This window comes from Thunnus maccoyii, chromosome 17, assembly GCF_910596095.1.
Source record: "Thunnus maccoyii chromosome 17, fThuMac1.1, whole genome shotgun sequence".
Lineage (NCBI taxonomy): Eukaryota > Metazoa > Chordata > Actinopteri > Scombriformes > Scombridae > Thunnus > Thunnus maccoyii.
The window spans coordinates 16,800,232-16,823,967 of record NC_056549.1 but is presented as its reverse complement, the minus strand read 5'-3'; the positions used below and the strand labels follow the sequence as shown (position 1 = coordinate 16,823,967).

The following is a 23,736-nucleotide window of genomic DNA, read 5'->3' as shown; positions in this document are numbered from 1 at the left end:
CCGCACGGGACTCCCAGCAAAACACACATTCACACACACACACACAGATGCACACTTGCACACGAAAGACAGACGGCACAGATCACTCAGTTGCAAGGGGATGGAAATCACCTAATAAGAAGAGACAAAGCCCGGCTTTGGAAAAGCTTCCGCATATGTGTCGTGACTCCCTGGCACTGTGACATACAGCGTGTAATCATTTCCCACAAACAGTTCAGGTGACAAGTACACTTTGAAGAGGAGCCTGTTTCCCAGCCAAGACAAACACCACAATTATTACTGGAGCGAAACAGCAATATGGTGTCGTGTTAAGTCTTACTAAGAGGCTCACAGAGATGACTACCTGGGTAGTCCAGCCCTAAAGATGAAGGCAGGAACCCTGTAATCACAATGTCTTTCAGCTTAAATGTCTATTGCCTCACTGAGCTGCTGTCAAATCTCAACAACAGTCTGGAATATATAGAAGCACTATGAAGCTTTAACATTACACAACATTTAAAAACTCTGGAAAACTAACAGTTCGTTTGTTCCAACTCCACAACTGCAAGCTACCAAACTTCACAACAATAAATATGTTCTGCTCTGTACCTTTGCCATCCTGGTAGGTTTCTATTTTCCCTGGTGAGCCTTTAGCAATGGGTCCGAGCAGCGGTTTGGGTGTCCAGAGAGAATCCTGCTTCTGGTGGACCTTTGACACTGAGAGCAGGCGTTTGCGCAGGCAGCCCTCTGGTCTGGCGGGCCTGGGGCTGGGGAAGGCCTCGGACTGGAGGCTGTTCCCCATCTTGGTGGTGGGCTGGAAGGAGCACAGAGTTCGCTTCTCGCCAGGGGGGCCCTCATAGCAGGCCCTGTGCCAGCAGCTGACCACCGGCTCCGAGGAGAGGCAGTGCACGTATGTGATCATCCCAGGCTAAGACCTTTACGCCCCCCACCACCCACCCTCCCCTGCTCTTTCCAGGACCCAAGCCCCCAACTCCTCCTCCTTCTTGCACGACCCTCTCTCTCCCTGGACCCCTCACTTGAGGTGGTGGGATGGAGGGGTGACTGTGAAGGGTGTGTGTGGAAGACCCCCCCCTTGCACCCAAACCCTCAATAGGCCTCCCCCTCTCTTTCTGGGAAGACAGGTTTGGAGGTTTTTGTAACCCACAGGGGACCCAATCCCCCCTCTGTCTCCTCCTCTCTCTCCTCCTATGTTTTTGTCCTTCCTTTGCCTCTCTCAGGGGATCCTATTGACTTGCATTGATTTGCCTGACAAAGGGAGGCTGTGCACAGTGTTAGGTTACACGATTTAACTCCAGAACAAATATTTCACAGAACTATTGCAGCATAAGGTTATCAAAAATCATGCATGATGATCAGTTGGCGGTTTGTTGGAAATCCTGTCAGCTTGCAAAAACAGAAATTCTGACCCCAAAAAATGACCACAGAAAATGTCAGAAATATTCAAAAGATCCAAAAATAAGATTAAAAAACAAAGGGCAGTGTCTTTGCACTGTGGTTAAAGCATGTTTGTCTTCAAAATACTGTGCTATCCTTAGCAGTGACCCAGAAGCATCCACCACAAATTGCATGAAAGAAGAGCTACAAAAAGTCAAGAAACCATTGTGTGTGTGTGTAAAAGCCAGTGCATGTCCAAAGATGGCTGGAACCTCATTTGGTAAATTAGAGATGCCTCTAAATGAGTGTTCAGAAAGGTTTGCAGCATTTAAGAGCATCCTCCGTCCTCTCCCTCTGTCCATTTAAGACAGAGCACCAGCATTGTCCAGTGGCGTCCACATGGCCTCTCCTCTCAGCTCCTCCTCCTCCCTCTTTCCTCTGCTCCTCAACGCTGCTGTTCTAATCTGTAAAACCAGATTATCCAGCCTCCAGCTCTAGTCTCTGATTGTGACAGACATACACACACACTACACAGATGGACACCAGGCTGTAGATAATTAACTGCATCACCTCCAGCGCTCAAATGTGTGTAAGTTCAAGAAGACCTGCCACTTGTTTGTCAGCAGGTTAACTCAGATGACGCAAACTCATCAAGCTGCATGTGGACCAAATATCAAACTACTGGCTAAGCTCTACTTTCATTTGATTGTTGTTACCAAGTGCACAAATCTAATTGAAAAAAATTGCAAGATCATGCTTTAAAGTGGCCAAAACATATCCAGTGAAGATATATTTTGAAAGCTTTGATGAATCTAATCGGAGCTGAAGCCACAGAGGAGCACAGAGTGAGGCACAGATGGACTAAGAGGTAATACCTGTCATTCTAACACAGGCAGATGTAAGCGCAGCGGAAACCAGATAAAAAGATAAGTGGCAAACAAAGACATGAGCACAGATAAACAAGGAGGAGGAGAGTAGTCATGAGCGGTAAAAACCTCAGACTACATGCCAGGTGAAGGTGTGTGTGGTAGGTTGGTTAAACCTTATTGATATAATCAGATTGATAGACTGTTAGCCACTGAAAGTCTGGCCTGCAGACAGATATGCAGACATTAAGTTGAATGAAAATGAAGTTAAAAAGGAAAGAAAAATTTAAAAGAGGGGGAGAACTACTTAATAGTACTAAAGGCAAATGTCTCCCTCTGGTGGTGGCTCAAACTTTTGCCACAAAAACATACCCCCACACCGGTGCGAGTACTCTATATGCACGTAAAAATACTTTAAAAAGTATGCTCATACTCCCATTGGAACTTTGGGGATATAGGGAGTGGGTGTGTGAGTGTGAGTGTGTGTGTGTGAGTGTGAGTGTGTGTGTGTGTGTGGTTGTTGTTGTACTGCCAGGCCTCAGCAGATAGCTAGAGGCTAAAACAGCCATTACTGATGGTTATCGTTTCCACAGCATGGTGAGTCAGCCAACACACAAGCTGATTACAAAACCAAAACCACTACACACACACACACACACACACACACACACACACACACACACACACACACACACACACACACACACACACACACACACACACACACACACACAAAAACACAAACACACAAAGAACATAATGGACAAAATGGACAAACCACAATATACATGTACATAGACACACACACACACACACATAGATTTAAAAAAAACAGTGTGTATGGACACACACAGCACACTGGACAAGCTAAAAGATTCTGGCTGTGGCATAAATTGCACTTAACACTGTTGTTGCCCTAAATTCAGAAATACATACACACAGTGGGTCATCCAGGCCATCCAACACCAGGGGGTGTATAGTCATGCAGATGTACACACATTCATGGAGTCATCATCACAACAGGAGGTGTTTTTACAGTGACACACAGACAAACACACATTAAGGCTGCTTTACAAGCAGGTGTAGTTGTGTGGTGGTGACAGTGTTGCGTGAATATACACCCACAAATACAGAACGAATGTCGTGTGTGTCGTAATTGGATGTGGATGCTCACGTCTTGCCCAGGACCAGCACGCACGGCGGACAGACTATCACAGTCCAATGCTTGTGAATGGGAACTATTACTAGTTAGGTGATGAGTGTGTGTGTGCTATTAGTTTCCAAACAATTCATGCTCAAGTCATGCTGGGTTCAGGTTTGGACAGTGGCTAGTGGGTGTGTGTGTGTGTGTGTTTGTTTACATGCTTGTGTGTGTGTGTATACTCTCTTATATGTCTATGAACACTAACGTGCACACAGATTTCTGTGTATGTGTGTGTTTGTGAGGGGGGGGGGCGGGGGGGGGGCAACTAAAGCGGAAGGCTTTGGAAGAGGGACAATGGTAGCCATGGATACACATAAGTCTGAATGGAGTGAGAGGAGCACCTGCATGCTGTGTTAGTCTTCTGTCTAGGGAAGTCATCCACAGGGAGTCGGCCATTGTGTTTGCAAACTTCAACCACGACAAAACTTTTCCAGCATTGTCACTGGAAACTTCACAGCTAAACGTTCGCCTCCTACATAACTTTTTCTGCAGATTCATCATCTCATACTAAAAATAAAGTTAAGTTCCCGTTACTGACTCCTAAGCTTCTTCTAAACTATCCAAAAAGCTATTGTTTTTTAAGCTCTTTTAAGAAGACAAAAGCCTCACTAGAGTCCTGTCAAAGTCCATTCATAGTCAATAGAACTTCACCATCTATTGTCTACCTATAAACACCAGGAAGCTCCTCCTCTCTGGAAGACACCAGTCAATGTTCTGATTTACAAGTTTGCATGATTTACTAATGCAAAAATCTACAACACATAGACTTCATTTCTACCGAGGCAATCTTAAACACTAGCATTACTTCAACACATGATTATGGACTGCAGACAAGACTTAAATTAGCAAACAAACCCAGGAGCAACTACTTAAACTTGGCGGGGAAAGTTAGTTTGATATGAAGCTGATTATCTACTAAGAAGCTGCCAATAATTACTTGAAAATCCAGATTCTTGAAATCCAAGTGTCATTCACAGTAATAAATATAAAGAACTCCCTGCCCAACAGTTGTGCACAGTAACACATAGCTGGACTTGACTTTTAGGTGGAGTTCATAATTGTCTTGTCTGACTTTGTCTTGTGACTCTGAATACAGACTTGTTTAGATCAGGATGAAGATAGGAATACGCACAAACATACAAATACCTCAATGTGACAGAATTCATTACCAGTAAATTCAAATGACTTACTATGCAAAGCTATAACATTGAAACAGTGAATTAATTAACAAAAAAGGTGAGCTTCTGACAGCTACTTTGCTATCTACACTATAAACACCTCTTTCCTGTCCTCTCCGGTCCTCTCTTCCCCTCCACTGGAGATAAGCAGCCTGCCACATCGAGTGTGAGAACATCCATCAACACCACAACCCACAAGGCCAGAGGGCAGGTAGTGGGTCAGCCTCGGGTCAAGAGGTCACAGTCTCTCCAGACACACAACACAGGTGCATTGGTTATTGAAGAACTGCCCTCGTGCAAGTTCAAATAGGTTAACCGGGGAGTGAGTTTAATGAGGTTGAAAAAAATGGTTGTCAACAACTTTGTTAGTTACAACTTTGTAGTGATTCCTAAAAATCAAAAGCATCTCTGATTTTGATTAGTGCTACTTCCTCCCAACACGATGAAATGTTATTGCCTACCAGGTTGTATAGGATGTTATTTATTTGTTATGCAAACACATGAAAAAGTGAAATTTTCTGTGCAAACATATACTATTTGATGCAGTACATTTGCACTTTAAGACAATTTAGTTTCAGAATGAAAAATGCAACTGATACATGCAGGCAAATCTGCCAATATGGAAACATAACTATTAACTTAGAAGTACTGAAAGATGTTAAAATGAGGCAAAAAAATGGACCAATGATAAAAATTCAGTTGCTTTAATAATAGAGATATAAATGTTTCTAATGAGCTAATCACTCACCCATTTTTGTCCATAACTGCGCTTCACTATCCAAAGTCCGTCCGTTGTGTACGTACAGAATAGGTGGTGAGAATCCGAAGTGAAATGCCGTGACAGAGTTTAGGTTAAATATAGGTGTAGACATATAACTATACGGGTCACTGCCCCTAAGGCCGAATCCAACACGGCTCCTGCTGCCTTTCTACTTTTACACACACACATTCCTGGAATTCAATTCACACAAACATACACACGCAGGACGCACACACCAGTGTATACATACACAGATGCTCGCAAACATCTCTATATGTTCAGCATATCTTTCAATTAGAGTCTTTCAAAAATAGATACTGTGAAACACAACTTAAAACACGATCCAACATGTGTCTCCATAACACACACATAGAGTACACGCCAACACACCAGACTGGAATTAGGGATACTGTTTTCTAGACATTCAGGTAACAGCTTCTCATGTTTACCCTCAACTAACTGCTACTTTTGCAAGTTAAAATAACAACAGCCGCATCAGCAGATTATATCAGATGTCGCTAATTAATTTAGACTCTGTAAAACTTTTGGCTGTTGTCTGGTTAACATGCTCTCTGCAAGTCAGTGCCTGTGCTTGGCCAAAGATTCAATCCTTTTCTTCTCATCTCATTTTCAGATTGAAGTTAAAGGTTGTGACCATTCATTGAGCTGCCGCTAAAAACTGCAGTGTTTCTGCTTCTAAACCAATAAAGGGTGATTACACACACAGATTACAGATGAGTTCTAGTTATTTATACTTGAAAAAAATTGAAAGCTCAACCTGATTACACTCCATAAGAGATTCAAAAGGATTCTGATTTGATATGCTGACATGGTTTTGGATTTGAATTTAATAAAGTACTATCATCCTCTATTCATATTCAAACTTTCAGTTGAAATAATCCCAATCAACACAAGGTATTAAAAATATCTAGTATACACCATGGATCTACTAGAGACAAACAATAAATTACATTTAGTCATTAAATATGCCTTGTACAACATTTCTAATTATGACTTAATTACACTAAACAAACATTTTCAAACTGGATGATGTTTCAGGCTATTCCATACAGTCTGTACTGACTGAGACAAGATATTCTTCAACAATGGAGCATCTGGATCAGCACATCTGCCCTTCCCCCTCAACTGCTGACCACAACCAAAACATCTGAAGCTGTTACTGTATAATGCTCACACATCTGAGTGAATTGCAATCAGAGCGGTTGAACACAAACCAGGGAACGCTGGACCAAGTCCCACTCAGCCAAAGAAATGTTCTTCCAGATTGGACACGGCCCGAGCTGACCTTAACTGACCTCGCTACAAGAAGGTCGGATAAATTCTCTCCAATACGTTTGCTCGAGAGGACTTACATTCACAGCCATGTTGCATTTCCATACCCCTAACACTGCAGGGAACCTCTAATTTGAGTGAGAACGAGGTCTCCAAAATCACTCCGACTAATCCCTACTCAGCCTCATCGAAAGTCTGCTTTCTGGACATATTCTGCTCGAGTGGGGCTCAAGTGCAGAAATAACTTATGTAACATCCAAAAAAGTCACACTAGGACAGCTAGCAAAGGGCTTTCACTAAAATGCAAGGCTTTACTGCAGGAGAGAGGGGGAGTGAGCGTGTAGTTGAAACAGATGAGAATCCACTCTGGCCACAGCTGGATGTGGAAGAACATGGACTGAAAATGTGTCACATCTGCCCCCACGTTGGCAACCTCAGCCAAGAGAGCTTGTTTAAATCATAACATAAGCAGGCGATCTGTAACTGGCAACCAAAAGTAATCTACTGGTGGGATCACTGTGGGTAATGTAAATCACAGTATTTGGGTCAGTTTGTCATGTCTTTGGAAAGCTTGAGAGGACTGGTACTGGTGTTACCTAATCTGACTATGACAACTTATAAACATTTTACAATGTGTACATTAGTAAAGGAAAAGACGTTCCTGCTGCTACACAATTGGTTGGGTCATCAAGTTAAAGCACACAAAGTCAAACATTCAAAGTTAAACCCGGCGATCTTGTATAAATATATTAATTTCCTACATTTAACAAATCAGAATTCACGCTACAACAGAACTCCCACATCTGTTTTGCTCCATCTTCCAAGTCTGACCAGAGTCACAGAGTGTGGAAAATGTGTAACCGACAACATAAATTACTGCATACAGCTGACGAACTGGGACATTGCCACAAATAGTTAAAGTTACAGTTTATGTTACCTCATTTCTGGAAGCCATAAATCTACAAGCTACAGAAAGAGAAAATACTCTGGTTACCCAAGAAGGACAATTTCCTCATTTCTGAGATAAGAACAGTTTGTGCCAAAGATGCAGATGCAAATGAAGATTCTAAAAATCTTACTGCTGTTGTAGGTTTTGAGTTTCAACATATTTTTCACGTTAGAAATCCACACATTTTCCAAATGTTAGGTTATTTCCTGCTCTTGAGTTTGTTTTGTGCTCGTTACGATGTAAGCTGACCGTTACTGGGAAATACTCAGCCAAATTACATCATCGTTTTAATTCTCTATGTATTAGATTACACTTATCTGCACACAGAGAGATCCCTGATCGATGACTACACCAACATAATGTTCTGACATGCATTGATCTACCAAGAGAACATGATGGAAGCAGCTGGATACAACACTCCAAATGCCAAAACCAGCGCTGCACCGTGGTGCCTCCCAAACAGCATTATACCTCCATCTTTTAAGCGTGTTTGATGGTGCAACCAGTGTATACTTATGTGTGTATAAAACAAAGAGAAAGAAGAGCTTGGGTCATACAGTATACTGTTAATACAGCATAGTGCTGAACAGTGTGTGTTCTGACAAAAATGCAAAAATGAGGCTGCCAGTAAAAGAGGAACCAGTTTTCCCTTTATCTCACTTTAACTGGTCAGTCAAGTAATAGCCAACACATGGCCCCACTCTGCAGGACAGCAGCCCAGCAACTGCTGCTTCACCAGCTGTTACTGTGGACAACGCACATACAAACACATATGTACACACACACCGCTCTGCACATCACTCGTTTCCGCTAAAATACACTTCCAAGTTTGAGAAAGCAAATACAAGTTTACACAATGAGCTGTGTATAAAAGCGTTTTAACATTACTTCTATATTTTTTCCCCAAAGTCAAGAGTGAAGTAGAGAGTAATGAGAAGAGGAGCCGTTATAAAGCAGATAGGGGGGGGGGGGGGGGAGAAAAGGAGAGGTAGGATTCAAGTCAGTGAACCTGAACCAGTCAGAGTGGCAAAGAAAGAACAAAGTAATAAATGATTAAAGAGAGACAGAGGGAAGGTTTCCTTCACTAAAGAAAAACACATGAGGAAGGATATTGTGTGGAGGAAGCCGCTGTGACAGAGATTACTTTCCACAGTGGACAGAGATGGAGTTCAACTTTTCTTTGTCTCACAAAGTCTGGGGGGAAAGCCCCACACTCACACCGGGGTTAACACTCCATGGAAACACAGTCATGCAAAGTACAGCCGCACGTACAGTGCGCTTACCTTTCAGACAGAACATTGCTTTTCCTTTATTTCTCCATGTGATCTGGAGAAACGAATACTGATTCCTTTCTTCTTCCTTCTCACTCTTTCCTCTTTCTTGCCCTCCTCTCCTCTTCCTCTCTTCCTCTCTCTCTCTCTACGCCGCTCGGTCAAAGCGTTCACACACAGACACACGGATCCTGACACATACACTCCTCTCTCCCGTTGCCTCTCTCGCCATCTCCCTCCCTCTCTTTCGCCATTCACACACACACACACACACACATACACACACACTCATGCACGCGCTCTGAGTGGCAGCAAGCCAACTTCTACACCGCAGGAAACTGCTTTGTGACCCCCCCCTCACTCACTCTGCTTCCCCTCTCTCTCTCTCTCTCTCTCTCTCTGAATCTCTATATGTCTCTCTACCACAATCCCCCCCCCCCCCCCCTCCATCTCTGTTAAGAGGTAGAGAGCCAGAAGTCCAGCCTCATCTAAAACTCTCAAAGCTGCTGTCACCCACAAGCCCCTTGATTGGTCTCCTTAATGCGGATACAAAAGTGCACACACATGCATATAAATATACAGTATATTTAGCATGAAAATATATTAAAATAAGATCTATACACTTTCAGGGCAGACAAAAATATAAACAAAATTATGGAAACACAGAGCGCAAGCCTCGTAGAGGACTGTGATTGTAGAGAATCTGGACAGTCAGCAGTTCAGAGAGGCAGGGGGCCCCGGCTTGAGGCCGAGCCATTGTGCCCTGATCAAATATAATCGCTTTAATCCCCACAATTCAACTGTTTGTTATCAGGAGCAGCTACAAGCGCAGTGCATCCCAAACCTTCCATGTTGGCCTGTTTTGAATGACCAGCAGTGTCAAAAGCAATGAGAGACAGAAACACTGACTCACACACAGACTGTGGAAGACAAAATATCATTTGCCTTTAGGCATTTAGCTGCAGCTCCTGTCCAGAACAATTTCAAAGAGTAACACTGTGGTAGTTCTTGCTGGAGATCACTTAAACTGAGAGGAGTGCAGAGCTCTGAGTCCTATTCCTATGAGCGTAAAATGATCAAACAAAGAGAAAAACAATCACACATAGCTAAGAAGAGATAAACATCTTTAAAAAGCAACAGGATGAATGAGAAAAGGAAGTTGTTGTGGCTCTGTTGAAAAAGTAGTAGCCCAGGATTTTGCAATATAAGGTTGCAAAGCCTTCTTTTTCATATCCTGAAAGGACAGGAAATAAGTACCCTCATCAAAAAATCTCCAATGGCAAATCAATACACAATTAGCACTAAAGCATAAGTGTCCTTTTAGGGGCCTGTACGATGCCATAATCCAACGACAGTGACAAAAGTGTCAACATAAAGTTAGGCTTACTCTAGACTAGATAGCTGAATACAAAATGGCATTGATTTCCAATGAGGCTCTGTAATGGCTTTCTCTTAGACTGCAAAAATACAGTTGATTAAAGCGTTAAGGTAAAGGAACACTCAAGCATACTCAAGGAAGCAATAACGTAGGATCAATAAACTGGGCAGGGTAATGGTCTTACTTATTGCGAGTATGTAGGTTTCAGTTATTCATCAAACACGATTTGCACTGATTATACTGATTAGCACAGCTTCAACGAGAGAGGAAACACTATCAGCGGAGTCACAGACTTCACACTCCCAACACCTGCTGTGAAAGTGCTTGTTAAAAGCCTTATTCTAGATACCTGCATAAGAAAAGCAACATGCAGAATATATTGTGTGCATTACTTAAAGCAGATAGCGTTTAAGTGTATTAAAGGTTTTATAGCTCCATCCATGACAGTATGGCACCAAGACTTTATAAACCTTCATGCAAAAGTGCTGGAGCAATTATAGCAATTGTGATTGTTTAGTTCATTATAACTTCTTATGTTTGTTTACAATTCTTTATATTATTACTGCGACACATGTCATCATAAAGCATTAGAAAGGCTCAAAGGCTAAAAGGCTAAAAGAAAGTGTTACCTCAATCTCTTCATCAAATCTGTCACTGCAACATACTTTTCACAGTCTGCATAGAGAGTTCGTGTGTGCATGCGTGTGTGTTATGAACATGCTAATCCCACCCCAATATGGCTCGCAGGCTATGACACGTCTGCCTCGACCAGATGTCACCAATTACGGGCTGACTGGTGTGCGTGTGTGTGTGTGTATGAGTGCGAGTGTGAGTGATGTTGAGCCCCTCTACAAGAGTGAGTTTATAAAATGAGAATGCCGCAAAACACAATCCTGGAAATAATCAACGATTAAAACACACACACACACAAATCTCTGAATAGACCCACCTAACCAGACAATAAAATCCTACTTCATCAAGCGTCTACCTTAATTGGATGCTGCGAAACGGCTTTGACTTTAACCTTCACCACAAAAACCCCCTGGCCCAGAGGAAACACTTTTCGGTCTGCCTAATCACTGCTCTCATAAAGCTGATGTGGTAAAAAGGCAGAGAGGTGGAATTCTTTTCCTGTTCTAAACCAATCATGTTTGACTACTGGAAGTGTAAATTTTGACGGTTAGTCAATTTTAAAACACTTTTTTGTTTGCTGCCTTTTATATGGGGCGGAGGCAGCTACTGAACTGGTTGGTATCAATGTTTATTTAGATGATAGAGGAATATTTAGATGATGTAGGTTACAACTAAGTCACAAAGACATAACTGCTTACTTTGACTGTAAACCTCCCACTCTTGTACTTTGGTTGTGCTTATTACATCTATTTTGAATTTGAATTATGTATATATTATTATGCACGTCCCCTTCCTTTTGTCAAAATTGTTGAGACTGTGGTCTGACTGGTAATAAAGATTTTAAAAAATTGTCATCTCTAAGGACACTTTAGAACTGAAATGCGTGTAAACACAGCTCTTTTAGCTAAATGAGGCGGTCTCTTATTTTAAGCACAGGATATGAACACTGCATTCAGAGGCATTCCAACTGACCACTGTAGTCATTTTCCAAAATAGTCAGTGGATAAAACACTATTGTAGGGCAGGAATCATGTCAAAGGTCCCATGTTAGACACAAAGACAATATCTTAAACTTCAGTCAGTAACTCAGAGAACTGCACATCTTCTAGGATAAGTAGTGCAGAACAAACACAACATATTGTTACTGTATGCTGTGAGCTCTGCGTCACCACAAGATAAGACTAAATAACAGAGATTGTTGTAGCAAACATGACGCTTCAGTAAAACAGACAGATAGACACGCCATGAGAAGAAACCTGTATTTCAAAAAAATCTGACCCTACCAGGTCTCTCATTCAAAACAGATTTAGTCTTTGGATAAGCCCAATCAGTAGGAAAAAATAGAAAATCTCAGAGAACACACCATATGAGAAAAATACATGATTGGATTTGTGCTAAAAATGACTGAAAAAGATCATTTTTGTTCACATGACATCATCGTAGTGCCTGTATATGAGGTGATGTGACCTCTAAATTCCTTTGTGGGTTGTGTTGGGACAACATCAGTGCATCCTATCAACATAATCCAGCACCTCTATCCCCTTACAAATTGATATCATGTTTACAAATACAGTATAATCTCTCATTTTTTCCTCCTCCTCCCCTTTTCATCGTTGAGTCAGGGTGTCCATGGATTAGATCTTGTAATACAACGGTAATAGGATACATACAATATGATAAAAAAATGTGCTGTAAAAGGTGGGTGGTGCAACGCAGAGATTTGTTTTTTAGTGGCAAATAGGAGGTAATGAGATTTAATATGGGCTAAAACTGGACTGAGATGTGTGGCGGGCTTTGTAGTGGTTTTCGGCAGACAGTAGGACTGATCTGGGATCAAGTAATAGAGACATTAAAAAGGATGTTAAGTGGGTCATTGAGAAACAGATGTGACTTACCTGACAGCCGTATATTTGTCAGCACATAGGAGAGAAAAGGAGAGAGAAAGGTAATTAGATACAGTTGAAAGCCATAATTAGACGAAACATGAAGTGTGTATGTTTGTATGTACAGTAGTGTTTTTGAGCCCCGGGCTGTGGGCCACATCACCAGATTTCCGTGTCTGTCTTTTAATGAGGCCTTGCTGGTTTATACATCACATCTCCCCCTACAGCGAATTATCATCTGCTAATCTGGATTTACACATGGACTACATAATGATGATGATGATGATGTGTGTGTGTGTGTGTGCGTGAGAGAGAGAGAGAGAGAAATGTGTGTGGCAATGTCTCCATCCCCTCGCTAGTCCAAATTTCCCCCCCAAAAAAAGGCTTGTTATGCAAGAGTTCGGTCTCATCTGAATCCTCTCAAATTTCACTAAGCACCTCACACAGAAAAATATGAGACTTTTTCCATACAGCCTTAATTCATAAACAGCTCATTAATGGCATTTTATGATGTGGGACCCAATTCTGGTTCTGGCTGCCACAACGCTGGTGTGCCAAGGTATGATTAATATTTAGGTCAATATGCTGTTGCCCTAAATAAGGTGACAACACAGTGACATAAAAACACACATCTACACACGTACAGCACATGTGGAGGCATGCCCACAAAATTATTTCTAAATCTCTAAATCTCCAAACTTGCATGTTAACATGGTGCATGCATACTTGCCAACAACTGAAATCTAAATGATTCAGAATCAGAGTCATCAGGTTCATTTAACAGCATATAAGAAGCAGCGAAGTAAACATGTAAAGCACAAAGCTGCCATACAGGCCAGACAAGGATTCGGTCCCAAAGGCTCTCAGGAGCCTCGCCGGGGCCCAACTGTCCGATCTATTTCTAGACAGGCCCCTTCGAAAACAGCCATCTTGCCCACACAGTGATTGATTCAGACATACAAGTACATCTATGTAGGGGGACATCAATAGGGTTGATTGAGTTGATTGATCAGGTCATTTTCTGTCTCTGTACATTTGTGACAGAAAGGGAAAGAAAGAGAGAAACAGAGAGGAGGAATGTGAGTTCAAATTCTTGATGGCAGACAGGCTGAGATTAAAAAAAACAAATGTGACGAGTAAAAGAGTTGAACAGCGAGTAGGGACAGACGGTGATGACACAGTCACCTCTTCTTCACCGTTACATAACTGTCGCCACCTACAGGCTTCTGACCTAATGGTCATTATTTGTCATCAGAAAAACAAAATAATGTCCCAAATCCGCACTGCATACTAATTCTAATTAATCATGTTTTGAGTATGTAGCAAGTGTACTTAGAGATGACCGATAAATTGGCCGGGCCGATATATCAGCCTATATTGGCTCATAGCAGATGTAACGTATCGGCGCATATGTCAGCTGATAAGATGTGTTTTGAAACAGTGTCACCATTGTATAGTTTGTCCACCAGAGAGTACAGACAACTCTATTTTTCAACTCGGGCTAGAGTTTGCGTATCACAAGAAACACTGAGGATCTGCTTCTTTAGGGCATTCTTGTGGCCTCGTGGTTAAAACGCATGCCACAAAATTGCAATGTCCGTGATTCACTTCTGGTCAGGGACCTTTGTTGCATGTCACACACTCCTCGGTCCTTTTCTCCTCGTGTTTCGTATCTACTGAAAGCTATCTAACGAAGGCTTTGAAAAGGTATTAAATGCTTGGAAGACAGTTTGCCTCCTTTCTGTGAAGTTTAATTGACAGTGGCATTCAAAAGTTGCAGTTTAAATGACGTTCATCATTGTATAAGTGCGATGATCTTGACTGCACAAACACATTATGGAAATTTGTTTGTAGTACATACTGTACACTATTAGATTAAAGTATGGAACTGGGACACAGACTTTTTAGCTTCAGTACAACTACTCATACAGGAAGCTAATCTTTAATTCCCCGTCTCGCTTTCATAAAGTTATACTTAATAAGATTTCTATGAATCGCTGGCCAAAATGATCAACAAGACAAAACAAACCAGGTCTTCATCAGGACAGCCAATAGCAGCTTGTATACCAGACGCCTCTCTTACACATGATTGGTTCAGAGTTGTCCCAATTGGAAGGTCAAACTGGACAGCACCAGGAAACACTCACTTGCACAACCGTTACCTTGGCAACCAAGGCAAACACCCAACTAGTCAAGCTGGAGACTGCGTCAAAATTGCAGGTTTTGGAGCCTCAGGCACTCATTTTAGGGCTATATTTACACACAGGCTGTCCATGTGTCTTGTAATGGGTCCTGGCAGGCATGTGGAAGCAAGACCCAGATGTTATAAATACTTCAGGTTCAAACGGGAGAGGTATTATTCTTATGAGATGTTTCCTCTGTGTGGTGTGCAGAGTGCATACGTATACATACAGTATGTGTGTGTTCGTGTGTGTGTGTGTGTGTTATGGCAGAAATAGTTTTATATTGACCTGTCTCTGACACAGTCTCTGGCTTACAACAAGCTATATTAAAATATAGACTGTGGGTTTGCCAGACAGAGACAAAAAAAGAAAGTAAGAGACAGCATCTGCCTCTGAAATGACCACTGAAAGTCCTATTTTCATATATTGATGTTTCTTTTCACTGTAAATATTTGTCTTTGTTCTTAACTTGATTATTGGCTATTCATTTATTTTATCAAATGGTTTTTTTTATTAGTTTTAGTTTTATTTCATACACTGCCACATGTTCAATTTGGGGAAAGTTCAGTTGTGTTAAATGCAATGTGTTAAATGTACAAAACCAATAAAGATATGTTTAAAGTAACTACTTGACTTAAAACACACATCAGTGTCTTTTTTTCCACCCTCTAGTGCATTGTATCCATCTCTAACGGTGTTGTTATGCCATTATCACAAAATCAAAGAAGATTTTACAAGTAAATGATCAATTATTGTGGATTTGAACTGATCAATTTGGATCTGTTTCCTGACTCTAACCACCAGATAATCAATATGAAAAATCAAACCTATCAGTCTATTAAATTACCAGTGATCACCGACAAAAGCCTTTAAATGAGGTGTGTCAAAAAAAGTCATGTTGCACAGAAGTGCAAAGAACCACATGAGTGACAAGATAAGACTGATTCAAAATAAGGAAGGATGATCATCTTATGCAAGACAGATCAAACAGAGGAAAACATGGGGTATAGTATTTTCAGATTAAGATTTGGCTCTGATACAAGAACAATTCCTGCACACGCAAACACAGATAGTTCATATTTCACAGGGACCATTCTTAGTTATATATTGTGCAAATCATCCGAGGAAAATAGAAATTCATGTAATAATAAGCATTAAATCTTTGTTTAAACCTTACAAAAATATCTTACACCATATTTTTTAGTTTTCCTGCAATGTTGAAATGGTCTAAGCAATAATGATATTTTATCTGTTTTACAAACATCTTCAAAAATGATAATGAATTTTTTGTATATCAACAAGTTTAAAACATCTGCATCTGGTGTAAAGTGGTGATCATCTAAGCTTCGGGTTTAATGATGACAGTACAAATTGGTGACCATTATATCTTTGCTCAGCTGCAGCTTCTACCCTTTGACTTTGAGAAAAAAATGTCAGGACTTCAAACTATCCCAGCCATGTGCAGCTCTGAGCTGTTTTAGGAAGGGGCAGGTTCAGAGGTGATAGAGTGAGAGGTGATAGAGTGACTAGGGAGGATTGAGACACGCAATAGACGACATCAGCAGCAGTCGAGGGACTGGTGGTAAAGTGCTAAAGCTACACGTTCCTAGGAGGCAACAAAATGGCGATGACATGTATTTTTAGGATCAATACGCAACTTGTTTTTAGGCCAAAAGCAACAGTACGTGTATTAAAAATACTGAGTTGTTGTCAATAATAAATCAATAGGCTAAAAATGTTCACGTCATGAGGACATTCTTATACTAGTCGGTTTGCACTTCACTGGGAGGCAACATTTGGGCAAAATAAGTCTGCATTAAATGTTTGTCAGAGTGAGTCAGATCGTTGTTATACCCAGATTTGTTACGCCTTTTATCTTCCCCACACTCTTTGTAATGGCAAAGAACAATGAAAGAACAATGGAAAACATATCAGGCAACAGCTTCTCATTTCTTATTGTTTCACTGGTTAAAATGACAGATCATCTGTAGCTAATTAATATTAATCCCGTAACAGCTAACGTTAGAAGTTTGGCTGTTCTCTGGTTAATGTGCTCTTTGTAGCTGCAGTCTGTAATCAGTCAAAGATTGTTGGTGAATGGAAAGACACATCACTCTGTCACATTACTCTGTCACACCACTGTTGGCCCACAAGTGGACTGTTTGTTTCTGTAGTTCAACAGGGACCGACAGAGCGGTGACTTTTCTCTGGAGAGAAAGTATCTAGCTAGATTTTCAGTTTGTGGGTGCAGGTTATGAACAATAATTAGGCTGCCACTAAAAGCTGTAGTATTTCTGCCTTCTCAACTGACAAGAGGTGATTAGCCTTTACTTGCAAATGTTTAAATGTTAATCTAGCGAGATAACGGATTTGAAACTGGATGTGACAAATGTTATCAAACCCCATCTCTAAAGAAGAGCAAAAGAAAACTTTTAAACCTGTGCTAGTTTTCTGTCAGAGAGGTGACTAATGGGACTTTTCTTAATTGATTTAATCTTTTTACTAATCATTATGCAAACAGGTGTCAGCATCGTCGCAAAAACAGTGTCATATTTAGGCCCTGCTACAAGACCATGCAGATAAACAAGGACACATAGCATGTAAAGCCTGTATCAAGCTCCAAGATTGTATTTTTTTCCACGCAAATGTTGTCCACCACTTCCCTATAGGTTTTTCTGAGTATTTGAAGCATTTTTAATATGAATGCTTAAAATTAGTGGCAATTTGAGTGTCAAACAAGTTCTGGCTGTTCTTGCTGATGTGAGTTCAGCTCAAACGGTCCCGTCAATGCAGCTGGAGATGACGACAGTATGGGTCAAGGTTAACGAGGCAAACTAGCATCGGTGTCTCTTTCCATTCTCAGGTAAAAGTTAGGCTACAGTTACAACCATTGTCGCCATGTTCTTATTGATACCAACACACACACACACGACTGGATCAATAAATAATGAGCTTAATCAAGAAACACAATACGTCTGAGGTTTTGAGACAAGTATAAATAGCATTCTTACCTCAGGCTGATGTCCAAATCTGAACTAGAAATATTATTGAAGTAATTAATAAAGACTATTATTCTATAGGATTATCACGTTGTTTGTGCAATGTGCTATGCAAACCTCCACATAACATACGCACACATTCTCTCCCTGGCACCAAACCCTGCGCTCACATCGCCACCAGCCTGTGACATCACCGTCCCCGTGACATCCCCTTCTTCCGGCCCAACGCATCATTGTTTACCTATCACACACACAAAGTGCCCTTTGACCCCTTAACAGTCCAACTGACCACGCACACCTCCCGCTCGCTCCCCTAAAGCGACAAGGAAGTGGCAGGGACGTGGAGACGGAGAACAAGAGGCCATAAAAAGACAGTGACCCACTTTATGCTTTACTTGTGCATGTAAACAAGTCATTCACTGGCTTCCTGCTTGAGCGCGAGAACAAAAATCCATTCAAGTGAGCTCAGAGCATTGTGGCCAGTTGGCCTACGTGATGCGGTCAAACCAAATGCTAATAACATGTGTTTACGTGGGTGTGTATCTATTGTTACACGTTTGAAATAACAAACAGGATTAATAAACAGTCCCTTGATTCCTTTCCCTCCTCTCTCTCTCTCTCTCTCACCTATCTTGTGTTGTGGCTGGTACACCCAGTTGTCATCGTCCTCCTCCTCCTCGTCTCTGTTGGGGGCATGAAGGTGAGAGTGTGAGTACGTGGGACGGTTATGGACGGCGTGGAGCTCGTTTTGGCTGTGGAAGATGTGTCTGCTCTGGCGGGAGAGGGTGGACACGCTGAGCCAGCTGAGAGCCCGAGACAAGCCCGGCGGTTTCTCCTTGCGAAAAGAAGCGGACCTCCTTTCTCCTCTCATCCTCGCTCGGAAGAAGTAAGTCCAAGACAGGAAGATGGAGGATCAAAATGTTCTTTAAAACCGAGTTTTAATCTGGAATTATAATCCTCAGATGTAGATTCTTAGGTTGACGGAAAATATAATATACACACAAGATGTTAAGTCCTGATCATGAGATTCCAAACATTTCTGAATACAGCATCCAGATCTGCACACATGGAGAAAAAGCTTCAAACTATTCAGATCCCATGTTCAGTATAAAATTAGTTCCAGGAGGAAGTTCAGCCATAGCCCTGTTTGCCTTTCCTTTGCTTGCACAGCTCTACATCATGACTCTGACCCTGATGGACTCAACTTCCAACCTCTTTCTCCTTCACTTCATCTCTGTGTCACGAGCCAAAAGCCAGGCTAAAATCATCTCCTTTCCTTTCTCCTCTTCCTTTGTGCTTACAGACTCCGGGCGTGATTCCCAAACCCAAAGGGGTAATTAGACAATCCAGCAATCTGGAAAATCACCGCCCCTCCGCTGCACACATGCAGATAGACACACTTGTATGTGCACGCTCACTGCTGGCTGTAATATTCCTTTGGTGTGGAGTGGAGAGCGGTTTCCAAATTACATTAAGTTACTTTTCAATCAAAACAAGCCAATGGTTGTTACAACCATGTGTGCCCTTGAATGTTGTTATCTCCAGTTGTTAGCACACAGCAGCTGACGCGCACCGTTTCAGTGCCAGACCAGACCAGCAGGTTAAGATGCTTGGGCGTCCCTGGGTCTATTCCCAGCCTGATGAAGTTACACACATGCTTACACTTACTGGCACAAACACACTGACATGTGAAATCCTCCCGCCACAAGTTCCAAATAGAGATCCTCTATTGTGTGTGTGTGTGTGTGTGTGGATGCCAGGTGAAGGCGAAGATGATGCCACCTCTCAGGGTTTCCAGAGAATTTTATCCAACTTCGTGTCAACACCTTCTTTTTTCTATGTCTCACTTCTTCTCTGATATAAAAGTGTGCAGCTGTTTTAATCACAGTCCGCAGTGCACAGCTGTCACTGGTGGATGAGGAAGAAGCATGTCAAGTAGGTGGATGATGGCGCGGAAAAAAAAGTGTTGGATCAGGAAGGAAAGCCCACACCTGCTGAATGCGTTCAGCGTGACGCACAGACGGGCTGATAAGAAAATACGTGCTGGTGAGGATTCCCTGGACTCCGATCTCGGTCAGTCCTCCAGAGTATAAGTGTATGGCTGTGAGAGTTGACTATGTGTGTTGTGAGTACAGGGTTAGGATTACACCCAACCCTACTAGCCACGGTGCTGAAATACGAGTCAGCCCGTCCCTTCTTCCTCCCCTCATTCCCTCCTTTGCTCCCTCCCACTCTCTGTGTTTTCTGTGATCCTTGATCTTTGTCCCTCCCCTCCATCCATTTGCCGGCATGGCAACCACTCCTTCCTCCCTCCTTCGCTCCTGTATTCCCCCCTACTCACACCTTTTTTTCCACTTGTCCCTGTGTTTACTTTCCATGTTATCCTTGTCGTCTCTAGACCCTCAGGTGCTTCCTTGTCTGAGATTAAGAGACAAACTTCAGTCCCTCTCAGCTACTGGCTGTATTACACATTACTGTAGGCCAAACTGTTTGTTGTTTTACATCTAAAAGACATTTTAATGAAATCACTGAGTAAACAAATGCAGACTATGAGAACATACTATGGGTCTGCAATGTCAGACTGTATTCTCTTTGGACAACCAGTGTGCAAAGAAACCACAGCTGTTTAATGCACTCATTACTTGTATGTTCAAATATGTCCAGACTGTTTAAGTACACTTCTATAGCATTACTGAAGCTGACATTTTGCCTGAGGTGCTGGAAACAACAGGTTAAACAGCAAATTTAGAGAACCTGAACATGGCTAAAGAACAGGGTGAAGCACCTCACAAGCAACCCACAAACCAAATATAAACAACAATTACGGGTCTACCAGTTAGACATTTAAGAGATTACTAGTGAAGTGGTTATCGGGTCTTCAAGATTTTATAAGAAATATTAAACGTAAGAAAAATGCAACACATATTTTGCTGCCCAACGTATAGTTGAGGTAGGCTAAAATAGCACGCAGAGGCCCTCTGGGACAAAAACAAAGTCTTTATGGGGCGCTGCAAGTGTGTTAGGGAGGTGGAGTTTTCCCACCCATGTGTAACCGCAGAGGGAGTGTGTGACCACCAAGGTGTGACAATAAACCAGCACTGTGTGTGTGTGTTTGTGTGTGTAAGTGTGTATAAAAGCACACGTGTCCCAGCAACGCCATAATCAATTCCTTTCACTTCCTTGTTTCCACTAACGCTTATTAAGCCTGAAGGAAGTGGGTTCAGTCTACACACTTTTTGAAGCCACAGCTCCTTATTGTGGATTGACATTTGTGGATCCGTTACACTACTGAAAGCTGAGCCTAGATTTGTGGCTAGGATGTGGTGTAAACCGAGACTTAAACCCCCGTCGCTCTGTCAGGTCCCCGACCTCATTTTCTTTTTCCCTTTACACAGGAAATCTACTATCTCAGCACTTGATGTTTACACAATGGGACAACTGGCGGCTACTGATCTGTCCCAGCTTGACTTATAAACATGAGCATGTCAAGAACACACAATCATATACACACACTGTATATATATTTTTAAGACCTTTGTCCACACTGATGACATGAGGCCAACATCCTAATAATTAACCAACATTACTCTCTGCAGTGCAGCGATGACGGGATCAGTTAGACAGAATAAAGTATGGACAGTGGGATGAAATTATAGTAAATGATTAAAAAAAGCACTGTTAATGATGTCAACTGGCTTTGATGAGGAAAATTATTAACACCAACAAGCCAACATGGAGGACAGAGTACAATAAATACAGGGCAGGAAAGAGACACAGAATCAGGACCATTATAGTCTATTGATTTCCTCTTTTCAGGAAGGAAAGCTGTTTTAGTACCATAACTCTCTGAGGGAATCGAAAAGTCAAAGGTCATCATAAGAGGTCAGCATCCTGATTCCACCCCCACCTCACTTCCATTTTTATAAAGAGAGAAGCAACAGCAGTGACAATAATCAATATGTTAAACCAGATATCTGTAATGGTGTAGTGGATATTTAACGGCTTTGATTTGGCTGCTTCTGGTCCAAAGAGAATATCAACATCAGTCTGTCAGGTTTCAACTGGCAGCTTCGCTTCCATCTGTTGCCTGAGTGATTGTGTATCTACAAAGACCCTGATCAAATACTTGTTATCTGCAAATAATAGTCATTAAAGGGCCACTCAGTATTTTATCTTTTGACTGTCTAAATGAGAGGTACAGTACATTCACACACAAATATAAAGATTTTAAGTAACAGATGAAATATCAACATTTTCTGCATTTCTTAATTGATCATAATTTAAATTCTGGGCTTGTTCTACTCCAATATTTACCCTCACTACTGATTTAAACACATCCGTCACGGTATCAGAAAATGTTAAAAATGTATTTGCTGTGTAGTTTTTGCACTATAAGATCTGTCCTGTGCTTTAGTTTACATTTGAATCACCAATTTTGCCTTTAAACATATTTGTGATTTCAGCTTTATCCCTGTAATATAGAAATTATACTGTACGGTGAGCAATATGAGACAATATTAAAAGAAAGAACTTATGATATAACATTGAATAAAGAACTATAGCTTTGATAAGGAAGAAAGTTTACCATTGTAAAATGTTATTATATCTTTTATGATAAGTAAATGTTTAATGGCATCAGATTCGGCTTATATATACTGTATATATCACATACAGGTCATTTTCTGCCCCAGCGATGACCTAACAGTTTCCAGTAACTTAAGCAATAACAAACAAAATCTTCAGCACCAGACACTGCAGGTTCCAAGCAACACGTAGTACCAAAGTCTGTACTTTCAGTTTAATGGTGACACATTGTTACAAAGCGTCAACAAGTGATTATATCACTATAGCAGGCGTGTCACAGGGGTGATTAGCAGGGAAACGATGCAGACCCTAAAGAGGCTGCTGTCTAAACAGGATATACAGGTCACAAATGTCAGTTTAGGACATTCCTCTCACACATGATAAGAAAGGAGACAAGAGGCAAAGTAAACAAAGGACCAGACTAAACTTCAGCTGCTGGGTTACTTCAAGCTAAATTAAAAACAGCAGATATTCATCAACATTTTTCAGAAAGCTAGAAAAGGACAACTTTGATGCACTAACTGAATTCACTGATTATCGAGATAACACATATGTCTCTGTAATTTTACTGAAAATTAAGGAGAATTTGCTAAATTGACAAAATTATATATCTGTCACTTTGGTTCATACACACATTCATGTTGACACGATGTCACCTCTTGCGTGACACAGACAGGAGCAGGTGACACAAGAGCAACCTGGTTGCCAAGTAACCCAATCAGATCTCACAATCTGGCGACGCCTGACATCGATACACACTGACCAGACACCATCACACAAAAAGATAAATATAATAGATAAACCTGCCTACCTGGACGTCACACATGAAAGCACACACAGCCAACACACACGCATGCAAACTAGCATTTAGTGGATCCACTGGCCCACAATTGTCCTTTTTTTTTTCCACAAAAGAGACAGCTCAATGTCTCTGCCAAATTCTAAATCCCTGCAGTTTCACAGCATGTCTCTCAACAGTAACACATTCATAGAGCCAGTTAAACACAGGAGTTCAGCTGCACCACAGCGGAAGGCTTTTATTACCCCACAGCACCCAGTATTTACTTGGACGGATATATAGGAGTTGCTGTTTGTTTGTTTGCGCATGTGGGGTTTTTTTTGTCTTAAGCCACATTCTTTGGGGACAAATTTTAGGCCAAACCAGTTTTCAACGCGAGTTT

The 23,736-nt window shown here is 41.5% G+C and overlaps 1 protein-coding gene across 10 annotated transcripts in view; it reads right to left on the bottom strand.

Annotated features, from left to right (window-relative positions):
- Nucleotides 1–23,736, bottom strand: part of nhsl1b (NHS-like 1b) — a 110,698-nt gene that overhangs the window by 43,331 nt on the left and 43,631 nt on the right. Inside the window, exon 1 of one of the 10 annotated variants that reach the window (XM_042389954.1) lies at nt 8,908–8,938. The exons of 8 other annotated variants lie outside the window; for them this stretch is intronic. In XM_042389954.1, the coding sequence (XP_042245888.1) occupies nt 8,908–8,923 (16 nt within the window). In that variant the 5' untranslated portion in view covers nt 8,924–8,938. Of the gene's footprint in view, nt 1–588; nt 891–8,907; nt 8,939–23,736 lie in introns of those variants that run through there. One more of the 10 variants, XM_042389948.1, reaches the window with a different exon arrangement.